General features: G+C 38.8%; 1 protein-coding gene across 2 annotated transcripts in view; it reads right to left on the reverse strand.

Annotated features, from left to right (window-relative positions):
* The window catches only part of JADE3 (jade family PHD finger 3), a 152,084-nt gene that overhangs the window by 58,229 nt on the left and 81,446 nt on the right, over positions 1–12,409 (reverse strand). For both annotated transcript variants that reach the window (XM_030934771.1, XM_030934772.1), the window contains one exon: positions 5,578–5,735. In XM_030934771.1, coding sequence (XP_030790631.1) covers positions 5,578–5,735 — 158 coding nt within the window. The remainder of the gene's footprint in view (positions 1–5,577; positions 5,736–12,409) is intronic.

Here is a 12,409-nt window from a genome sequence, read left to right on the forward strand (position 1 = left end):
CACTCTCAAAGTGACTGTATTTGGAGACAAGACCTACAGGAGGTAATTAAGCTTAAATAAGGTCATAAGGGAAAGGCCATGTGAGCACACAGTGAGAAGGAGGCAAGCAAGGAAGACAGCCCTTACCAGAAACTGAACTCTACAAGACCTTGATGTAGGACTTCCAGCCTCCAGAACATTGAGAAATAAATTTCTGTTGTTTAAGCCATCCAGCCTGTGATATTCTGTTATGGCAGCCCAAGTTGACTAATACTCAGGTTTGTTCCAGCAATGCAAGGCTGGTGCAATATTAAAAAAATCAATCAATGTAATCTATAACATTAACAGGCTGAAGAAGAAAAAAATCACCTGATCATATCATTTGATAGGGATCATTTCAGTTGACAAAACTGAAAATCCATTTATGAAAAAAACTACCATACACTAGGAGTAGAGGTGAACTTCTTCAACTTGACAAAGAACATCTATGAAAAACCCTATAGTGGCCAGACGTGGTGGCTCATGCCTGTAATCCCAGCACTTTGGGAGGCTGAGACGGGCAGATCACAAGGCCAGGAAATCGAGACCATCCTGGCTAACACGGTGAAACTCCGTCTCTACTAAAAATACAAAAAATTAGCCAGGTGTGGTGGTGGGCGCCTGTAGTCCCAGCTACTTGGGAGGCTGAGGCAGGAGAATGGCATGAACCCAGGAGGTGGAGCTTGCAGTAAGCTGAGATCGCACCACTGTACTCCAGCCTGGGGGACAGAGTGAGACTCCGTCTAAAAAAAAAAAAGAAAAACCCTATAGTTAATATCATACTTAATATATTGAAAGACTAAAAGCCTTCCACCTAAGACTGGGAACAAGACAAGGATGTCTGCTCTCTCCACTGCTATTTGACATATTACTAGACATTTTAGCTACTAGAATAAGGCAAGAAAAGAAATAAAAAGTAAACAGATTGGAAAGAAAGAAAGAAAACCATCTTTATTTGCAGGTGACATGATGGTTTACACAGAAAATCCTAAGGAACCTCTTTTTTTTTTGTTTAAATAAAACTGCCAGAACTAAGTAATTCAGCAGGGTTACAGGAACACAAGATCAACACACAAAAATTGGTTGTATTTGTATATACTAGCAATGACCATGTGGAAACCTAAATTATAAATACAATACCATTAACAATTGCTCAAAAAATTTTAACACTTAAGTATAAATTTAGCAAAATGTGTACAGGACTTGTACAGATGTCAATTCTCCCCAAGTGATATAGGTTTAATACAATCCTTATGAAAATCCAGCAAGATTTTTTGTATATATGGAAAGCTTATTATAAAATTTGAATGGAAAGACAAAGAAAATGGAATAGCCACAGCAATTTTGAAAAAAAAATAAAGTGGGAAGAATCAACTTACCTGATTTTGAACTTTGACCTATGCCTCCCATCTTAACAAAATTCAAAATGGTTCATGCATTTAAATGTAAAACTATAAAACTCTTAAAACAGGAGAATATACCTACACACATACACACACACACACACACACACACACACACACACACACACATATATATATATATATATATATTTTTTTTTTGAGATGGAGTCTCTCTCTGTTGCGCAGGCTGGAGTGCAGTGGCACGATCTCGGCTCACTGCAAACTCCACTTCCTGGGTTCACGCCATTCTCCTGCCTCAGCCTCCCGAGTAGCTGGGACTACAGGCGCCTGCCACCACACCCGGGTAATTTTTTTGTCTTTTTTAGTAGAGACGGGGTTTCACCGTGTTAGCTAGGATGGTCTCCATCTCCTGACCTTGTGATCTGCCCGCCTCGGCCTCCCAAAGTGCTGGGATTACAGGCGTGAGCCACTGCACCCGGCCGAGAATATTTTTGAGACATAGAGCTAAGTGAAAAGTTCACAGCACGACATTAAAAGCATGATCCAAAAGAAAAAAAAAATCAATAAATCGAACTTCATCAAAATCATAAACTTACACTTTGTGAATGACCCTGTTAACAGGATGAAAAGTCAATCTATAAATAGACTGGGAGAAAATATTTGTAAATCACATGTTTGACAATGGATTCATATCTCAAATTTATAAGTAATTCTCAACACTCGATAGTAAAAAAAACAAAGAATCTGATTAGAAAACAGGCAAAGATATATTTCACTGAAAGGGGTATATGGATGGCAAATAGAAAGCTCGGTCAAAAAACCTTAAGACTAGCTCCAAGTTAAAAGGCAAGTCTGAGAGTAACTTCATACCATGGGGCTAAATAGGCCTGAATTTATATAGTTCTTAAAAATGTTAATTGAACTCATTTGATTTTCAAAATCTGTTGAAGGACATGAAAACAAATTATTTATTAATGTTCCAATATAATTTCATATCACAAAGATTTAATTTTTAAGGCGACTTACAAAATCCAGAAAGTAAAATCACAAGACATAGTTTGACCCATGCAAAATGATGATAGTTAAGGGTTGCTGCGATAAGCAGCTATGGTTGAGGAAATTAGGTACTTCAAACAAAGTTTAGGTACTCCAACCAAATCCTAAACAGGCTGAGCCTCCAATATGGCTGGCTCATATTGAAAGCCAAAAGAGAAATCCAAGGAAGATGATAAAAGTATGGAGATTTCCATTAAATTCAGAAAATAAGATAAACATATTTCATAATAAAATTGTTCTCAAAGTGTCATCCCCAGATTAGTGGCATCAGTATCGCGTTGGGAGTTGTTAGAAATGCAAATTCTCAGACCTCACACCTCAGATCTACTAACCCAAAAACTGGGGGTAAGGTTAAGAAATCTGTTCTAACAAGCCCTCCAAATGACTCTGATGCACCCTAAAATTTGAGAATTACTGTTCCATAGGAAAGGCTACATACTACAGTACAAGTCTTATTGATATTTTCTAAAAAACAGAAACTGATATACCTACCAAGAGCAACCAGTTAAGGATTTCATTAAGGAATTCAATATGATCAATAATTTAATAGTCTGCCTTGTTGTTCCATTAAAATTAAGAGTTTCATATGATAGGCAAAGAACTATGGGAAACAGAAGAGATTTACCAACAATTCACAGCACTTATAATGGTAAATATTTGCAGCCCTCAGAACAAATATTAGAGCACTGAAGCCACACATGAATTAGGAACGCACATCCCTATATTTGAAAACAACTTAAACTCTTTTAGTTCCTAAAATTACTGCTCTTAGGCTGAGTGCAGGGGCTCACACATTTAATTCTAGCACTTGGGAGGCCGAGGTGGGCAAATTACTTGAGGCTGGGAGTTTGAGACCAGACTGGCCAATATGGTGAAACTCCTTCTCTACCAAAACTACAAAAATCAGCTGGGCATGGTGGCATATGCCTGTAAACCCAGCTACTCAGGTGGCTGAGGCACGAGAATCACTTGAACTCAGGAGGCGGAGGTTGCAGTGAGCTGACATCACGCCACTGCACTCCAGCCTGAGTGATAGAGCGAGACTCTGTCTCAAAAAATTAAAAAAATGAAAATAAATTACTGTTCTTAAACTGTTGCTCCATTCTTGCTACCCTACTTATCCACGGCTCACTTAACAGACAACATTTTTAAAGTGGTACATGGGCCATTTTCCACTCAGTCTAAAAGATTAAAATCACCTCCAATGAGTAGACGATTGATACTGACTTACCAACAAGACCAAAGTCAAGATGTTAGTCACACTCAATAATCCTCGGAGTATAATGGAATGGTGATGGTCAACTCAGCACCAGGGCTGCTATAGTTGTACAAAAATACTGACAACAAGGACATAAAAACGCTCAACTCCTATGTTCATTCATGATGCTATTCTGATTTTTAGGGGGCAGGAGATGGTGCTGATGAGCCAGTGAGTTTTGAGACATATGCTGAGCAAGGCTGTGGAGCTTTAATTAACAGGGCATAGGCAGCCTCTCTGTGGGTAGGACAGCCTGGGTTTCTAGAAATGATTCCAACAAGCATTTCTGGAGCATGACTAGGTCTTGAAAACCTAGTACTAGCAGCAGAGAATTCAAGGATGTTATCTCTGCCCTTAAAAAAATCTAATATGTAATAGAAATAGATGGGTGTACAATAAGATCTACAATTTCTCACAGTAACCAGCAGGTCCCACTAGCCCCTTTATTTGGCACTCTACATTCTATTCATTCATTCATTCACTCAAACTTTTACTCAACATTTTGTTTAATGCCAACCTTTGTGTAAAGTATTGGAAACACAAAGACCAGAAAGAAAAAATGGCTTCCAAAACCAGTCGCTACTCTTTAGCTGAACTTATTACTTATTACTTCCTCTGGCAGAAAAGTCCTTCTCTCCTCTTTCTACAAAACCAAAGCCCTCTCCTACTTCAATTTTCTTCTCAGGTCTAATGTAAATGAAGGCCATGTGCTTATAGTCAACTCAATCATTCAGTAATCCCCTTTTATTTGGGTTTATGCATTTTACAAACTCTATGTTTTTGGCCCTCTGTTTATAGGTACCATTACTCTATGTTTTTGATCCTCTATTTATAGATACTATTACTTTAAGGCCCTATATTATATATAATATATGTTATATATAATACATAAGTTTATATATAAGTTATATATGTCATATATTATGTTATATATAATATATAATATACAAATATGTTATGTGTTATATGTATTATATATTATAAACATATATATGTTATATATATGTTTTTTATATATAACTTCCCACAGGTGTTTCTATACTTTGAATGTGTCAAAGTATATAATATATATAAACATATAAAAGCACAGTATAAAAGCTCTTGTCAGAAGCTGCTGCCAAGCCCTTGGAATTCTCAGTCTTTAGAACTGTGAGTCAAATACTTCTTTATAATTTATACACACTCGGCCAGGTGCGGTGGCTCACGCCTGTAATCCCAGCACTTTGGGAGGCCAAGGCAGGCAGATCATGAAGTCAGGAGTTCAAGAACAGCCTGGCCAGCATGGTGAAACCCTGTCTCTACCAAAAAAAATACCAAAAAAATTAGCTGGGCATGGTGGCACATGCCTGTAATTCCAACTACTTGGGAGGGTGAGGCAGGAGAATCTCTTGAACCTGGGAGGCAGAGGTTGCAGTGAACCAAGATGGTGCCACTGCACTCCAGCCTGGGTGACAGAGCAAGACTCTGTCTCTAAATAAATAAATAAATAAATAATACAGACTTAGGTATTGTTATAACAACAGTAAACAGACTAAGACAGGCATTATGTAATTCTGTTTCTCTCAGAAGACTAATAAATGCTACTGACTGTTGGAAATTCTTGTCTCCAAAATTTTATCATAATTTCAGATTTGACGTCAAATGGTTTTATCCTATGAATAATGGGCACACACTATGTCACTAAATACATGAGCCTGACTTTAACTACTGGCCTATTATAGCCTGGTAAAATCTGCTACTGGTCTGAGTGAATTGGTGAAGATGGTATGTGACTTTGTACTATAAATGCATAATTAGCCACTCTAAGTTTCTCCCCAAGCAGCAGACAGATAAACATGAGAGCATTCATTCCCTAAGTCAAAGGTGCAAGCATGCAAATACCTGAGAGAAGGCTGTGGAACAGTGTCTGGACTGGCTGGTACCTGGACTCCCTTTTCCCATTCTTCCTTCCATGTATCAGCAAAGAGGTAATAGCTATCAGGATTAATGTGGTGAGAATCTGGAAGTTTCATGGCACTGATGAGGTCCTTCCGGAATACCTGGAAAGATATTGCACATATCTTGAGAAGACCATCACTATGCAACTGATATCATTCAATGTTCTCCTTTTAAAAAGGCCATCCCCAACCACTCTACTTCCAACAAGAGAAACATCTCTAACTTCCTAAATGGCCAGATCAACTTCTGTTTGGAAAGATTTGAAGTACTGACAAGGAAGCCAGCTTATTTGGGATTTAATAAAGGGTAATGGAGTCCTTCCTGAATTATTTTCTTGGGTTCTCTAAATTTAAATCAACAATACAGGTTACTCAAAACAGTCTGTATAAAACAATCCTTAACTCTCTTAAATTAAGCAACAAGTTCCACTGATAGTTAATAATTTGGGCATCACCTCATTTTAAATTTATTTAGAAATAATTGTAGACTTAAATAAAAGTTATCAAATAGTACATTTCCATATATCCTTCACTTAGTTTCCTCTAATTGTTTACACTTTATATAACCAGAGTTCAATTACCTAAACCAGGAAAGTAGCACTGCTATAATACTATTAATTAATGTATAGACTTCATTCAAATTTTCACTATTTTTCTCCCTAATGTCTTTCTGTTCCAGAATTTTATTTTATTTTTTTGAGATAGGGTATCACTATGTTACCTGGGCTGGAGTGCGATGGTGTAATTTTGGCTCACTGCAACCTCTGCCTCCGGGGCTCAAGCGATCCTACCACCTCAGCCTCCCGAGTAGCTGGGACTACAGACACATACCACCATGCCTGGCTAATTTTTGTAATTTTTTTTTTTTTTGTAATTTTTGTAGAGGCAGGATTTCGACAGGTTGCCCAGGCTGGTCTCAAACTCCTGAGCTCAAGTGATCTGCCCGCCTTGGCCTCTCAAAGTGCTGGGATTACAGGCGTGAGGCACAGTGCCTGGCCTTAGAGTGCCTTTAATGAGGCAGTGGTTAAATAGTTGTGGCAATTGCCAATTTGCTAAACTACTATCTTTGGGAAAGATGGTGCTGTGAGAAATCCTTCCTTAGATCTGGAAAGTGTTTGTCAACATCCTAAAATATTTCATTATTTTCCAAGTGAAAGTCTACAAAATATATCAACTGATTACAAAACATAAGCCGTATCTTCATACTTGACATAACTGCTTATGAAATCTGCTCTACATAGCTTCCTAACCCGAAAACATATTGCAGTGGATTGAATGGTGGCCTCCAAAAAGATATGTCCACATCCTAGTTCCCAGAAACTATGGATATTACCTTATTTGGAAAAAGGGTCTTTGCAGATGTAATTAAGTTAAGATCTTCAGGTGAAGATATCATTCTGGAATATCCAAGTGGGCTCTAAGTCGAATGACAAGTGTCCTTATAAGAGAAAGGTGGAGGGAGATTTGAGATGGAAGAGGAGGAGGTAGTGTGATCATGGAGGCAGAGATTAGAGTGATTTATTGATCCACAAATCAATGAATGCTGACATCCACCAAAAGCTGGAAGAGGCAAAGAAAGAATCTCACTTAAAACCTATGGAGGGAGCACAGACTGGCTGATTTTTTACTTTTGGCCTTCATACTGTGAAAGAATAAATTCCTACTGTTTTAAGCTACCTCATTTGTGTTAATTTGTTATTATAGCCCTAGAAAACTAATACACATGTTTATCAAACAGAAGAGTAACTTGAAGGCTATAGACAAAGGTATACAAAAGCAGAAGCCAATGAAATGTGGTCCTTGTCTATGGATTCAGAAATACTCAAACCTGGCCGGGCGTGGTGGCTCATGCCTGTAATCCCAGCACTTTGGGCGGCCGAAGCGGGTGGATCGCAAGGTCAGGAGATCAAGACCATCCTGGCCAACATGGTGAAACCTCATCTCTACTAAAAACACAAAAATTAGCCAGGCGTGGTGGCGCATGCCTGTAGTCCCAGCTACTCGGGAGGCTGAGGCAGGAGAATTGCTTGAACCCGGGAGGCGGAGGCTGCAGTGAGCCAAGATCGTGTCACTCCACTCCAGCCTGGGCAACAGAGTGAGACTCTGTCTCAAAAAAAAAAAAAAAAAAAAAAAAAAAAAAAAAAAAAAAAAAAAGTACTCAAACCTCCATGAAGGTCTGGGATACCACCATCCAATTCATACCTGTTTTTCTTAAGCAAATGAAAACTAAATCCAATGACTATTATAATTTTCCCTTCTCCTTTAGAGAAAAACAGCAGGCATGTGATAAGCCTGATTTCAATTTTACAAGCTAGCCAGATTAAAGAGCATCAGATGTAAGTTTTCTAGAGAAGCATTTTTACTTAAGGCAGAGTGTGAGAGGCTGCCTTATCTTGCTATGGAAGTCAAACATCTCAAGCATGAGACAGAACATAAAATGCTGAGGGGATGGGAAAGTCAGTTCAGTACTCAGGCAGAAGATATGTGCAAAGTGATATAAAACATATTTACCAGACTGGTCTCATTAACCTGCTTTTGATAAGAAAAGGCATTTTTAAAGTTTTTGAACTGAAAACAAAATAACTACAGCAAATCCTGATTAGTGAGGAGAATTTTATGTATAGAAAGTGGCACACATATACATATATATTTGTATATATTTTCATAAAGACACAATAAAAGAATAAACCAAAAACTTAACAAAAAGATTAACTCTGCAGAGTGAGGAGAAAACAGGGAGGGGAAAGAGACTTAGAGAAAAGTTACCAAAATAGATGAGCTGAATCTAGCTGGATCTCTCAATATATTTTGTTTTACAGTGTGAAGTTTGAAGCAGGCAAATATTTTATATAATTAAAAAATCTTAGGCTGCGCATGGTGGCTCACGCCTGTAATCCCAGCACTTTGGGAGGCCAAGGCGGGTGGATCATGAGGTCAGGAGATCGAGACCATTCTGGTTAACACGGTGAAACCACGTCTCTACTAAAAATACCAAAAATTCGCCGGGCGTGGTGGCGGGCCCCTGTAGTCCCAGCTACTTGGGAGGCTGAGGCAGGAGAATGGCGTGAACCCAGGAGGTGGAGCTTGCAGTGAGCTGAGATCACACCACTGCACTCCAGCCTGGGCAACAGAGCGAGACTCCATCTCATAAATAAATAAATCTTAAAGGAATATGGGTCTGGGACAGACCACCTGGATGGGTATACTGGTTTCACTACTGGGTAGCTTTCAGCAAGTTATCCAAATTCTGAGTCTCAATTTATCTATAAAATGGGGATAATAACACTCACCTCATAGGGGTTGTTGCAAAGATTAAATGGGTGAACCTGTATAAAGGACTTAGCACAGTATGGAGCTCATAGTAATTTCTAAATAAATGCTAGATGGTGTTATTTTATTATCATCATCATAGCATTCCTTCTAAAATCAGAAACAAGTATATAACTGAGTTCTTCTCCATAGTCCACAAAGTAATTGTTGATGGGGTAAGAGAGATATGAGTTCACAGCTCAGTTAAAGTGTGCATGGTTTGGCTCCCAAAGACACAGTTCCCAAGCAAGAGCCCCATCAAGAACTTTAACCAACACTCCAAAGGCCACAAGGTAATGTAGAAACTTCACAAAATAAAACATAGCCATTTGTTGTTAAATTAAAGATAATGAAGGAGGGACCTAGATGCTGACCCTGACCTTTCTAGGTAATGAAGTTGAAAAGTTTTACAAGTTCTTAACAGTGTGTCTATTTTACATGCACTGGTAGTTTTCCCAAAAGTTCCTGAAACAAAAAGGCTTTGTACTTACCAGATAACTGTTCATTTATGGTCAAAGAGGGGATTCACTGGCTAACATACAGTCCAGAAGCTATGCCAAGCCCAACACTGTGTGCACATCTGGCCTGTCAGATGCTTGCAGAAACAAAGGAGGCCTCACTTATGAATTCAATTAGAACATCAATGCTCAACCTGCCAGAGCCACAAAATGAAAATGCCCTTTGCAGACAACTCTGACTTTTATTGCTCTCATTAACATCTCTCGGTTGGTGATTTTTTAAAGCACAGCTCCTCTGAACATTTGTGTGACATTTTTCATAGGAAAAGTCAAAACATTAACTTCCTGTATGACACAAAGAGGAACACTGTCTGGTCCATGTGAATAAAGCAGAGAGACTGATCAAGTTTGATTCAGTCACTGAAATCTGAAGCTATACATAACTGACCACAAACTGACATGTCACCCCAAAAGCATAAAACAGCCACAAACTGGTAATTATATTTAAGCAAAATGAATTAATTATAATTATACAATCTTTAGGCAAAAAGTTGTCAGGTTATCCAGAAGAATCAATAGTAGAGAAAACTTAGCAAAGAACACTGTGCCTAAAACCCTTAAAAACTCTGTTCTTGTATTGTCAAGACATTGCATCCCACATTGATTTTTTTCAATGAATCAAAAAGCTTATTCAATTTCTAAATTTAAAACTTTAAAACCCATGGAAATATTTTTCAAATAGTTTAAAGTAACTCTCAGGTTTCTTATAAAGAATAAACAGAACATTTTGATGGCTATAGGCTAACACCAACTGCAACATCAGTTACCATAAAGCAATGCACCTTTGGGTTGCTTAAGTTGGATTATTCCCTTTCCCCCATATCAAACAGAGATGTAATGGAGAATGGGGAGCAACAAAGTCTGATTTAGAGATCTGAGCAATTTTAGCACAAGAAATAACATCTGAAGGCTGTTTTGCAAATTATTCTTCCTTCCCTCAATGTCCCCTTTTGTGTAATAAGTATGCACTTGTAGCTCAGTGCTTTTTATCTGCTGTAGGTCAGAAAACCAAATAATTAAGCTTGTTAGAAATATAGGTACAATGATATAAACAGGCTTTACTAGAGAGTATGTAGTGCTCTCCATTGAATTAAAATATATGAGCTTTCATTCTGTTGCTATGAAAGTCTTGGATAATAACGAGACTCCAGGCCTACAGATGATATGCAGTCAATGTTTTAAGATAGGTTGATATGTTTTACACACCAGACTAGTAGTCGAAAATATCCTAGCTTCTGATAACAAATGGAAGACTTTTTAATAGTCTCCCAAAGTGCTGGGATTATAGGTATGAGCCACGGCACTCAGTCAGTTACTATGTACTTTTTCTAGGGATTAAAAAAAACAACAACAACTTTAAAGTATGGGCCCTTTTAAGAATCAGATAAGGCTACTATCTCAGAAAAAAAAATAACAAAGAACATACCCTTAAAAATCTGTACACAATTTCCAGAAGGTACACAAAGCCCCTGAACCATACAGGGGATTCACATATCCCTAGGAAACTCTTCTCTACGGGATAAATTAGAGGGAGACTTGCACAAGAATCTCACTGATACACTAAATACCAAAGAAAAATATGTATCTTTTAATGCAGCCAATTAATCCTCTGCAAAAAGGATAATTTATATTGCACGTCAGTGACTAATTCCCAGTAAAATCATAAGGCTCAAGAATTCTGGTTTTGTCTCAGATCTGTAGTCAGAAAACAAAACAAAACAATCTCCCGTTTTTATAAGAAGCAAATGGCAGGACAGGCAGCAAATTAACAAATTTTCATGAACCCATCAGAGAAATGAATCACAGCACAAATAGCCAATTCAGAGAGACAGGTGCCTGCAGGGAGACACAGGGCAGGGCATTTGGTTACCTGTGGCAGAAGCCACAGCAGGAACATTAAACTAGAAATTTTGAATCGTTGGATGCTGCGTGGGGACTGATACAAGAATATGAAGTTCCTGGGGGCTGTAGTTATTGGGGGGGGGGTCCCAACAGCTTGCAAGCTTTTTCTTCAGGAACTCAATTCCGTTCACACAGGGAAGCTGGGGGGGGGGGGGGCGCGGTACCTGGAGAAAGCACCAGAGCGGTGCTGTCTGGGTACTTGGTGCTTAGTACCCTGGTTCCCTTACCAAACAAAAGGCTTCATCTGCAGGGGAAGGGTATCAAGTGAGGGCAATGGTGCAGTTTCATCACTGCTGGGAGAAGGGAAAAGCCTCCAGCCTCAGCCTCCCTGTGTTACCTAAGGGGCAAAAAGGTAATCTACAGGAGCGAGAACCTCAAGGACAAAGGCTGAGAACATCAGAAGATACCTGCTACAGGCCAATGAGGGAATCGGGGGCAGGGGCAAAAAGGCTCTACCTGAAGACTACCTTCCCCACCACCACTTCCACCCCCAGAAACAGGACCACTATGCACCCTAAAGACTAAGAAAGAGTTAATGAGAAGATTAGTGAATGCTTCCCCTCCCCCATACCCTCTACTATGCTAAAGCCTCCAGGGATAATAACATTGGCTAACAGCTTGGGAGAGCTGCAAGAGACAAAATTCCTATGAGGACAAGCACAAAGAGACCTTGAGCCACGAGGAGAGACAAAAACAGGGTCACTAGAAGAAGTTGAAGTCTCTGTTACAGCAATAACAAATTTCAAACACTCTCAAATATTGCTGGTATGACTGAAAAATGATGAGCCCCTTTGGAAAACAGCCTCGTAGTTCTTTAAATAGTTAAATGGTTAAGTAGAGTTACTATATGACCCAACAATTCCACTCCTATGTGTGTAGTCAAGACAACTGAAAATGCACGTCAACACAAAAACTTGTACCTGAATGTTCAAAGCAGAATTACCCATAATACCCCATAAGTGGAAACAACCCAAATGTCCACTAACTGATGAACAGATAAAAAAAAGTGTACTGATAAAATGTAGTATCATTCAGTCATAAAAAGAA

This window comes from Rhinopithecus roxellana, chromosome 7, assembly GCF_007565055.1.
Source record: "Rhinopithecus roxellana isolate Shanxi Qingling chromosome 7, ASM756505v1, whole genome shotgun sequence".
Lineage (NCBI taxonomy): Eukaryota > Metazoa > Chordata > Mammalia > Primates > Cercopithecidae > Rhinopithecus > Rhinopithecus roxellana.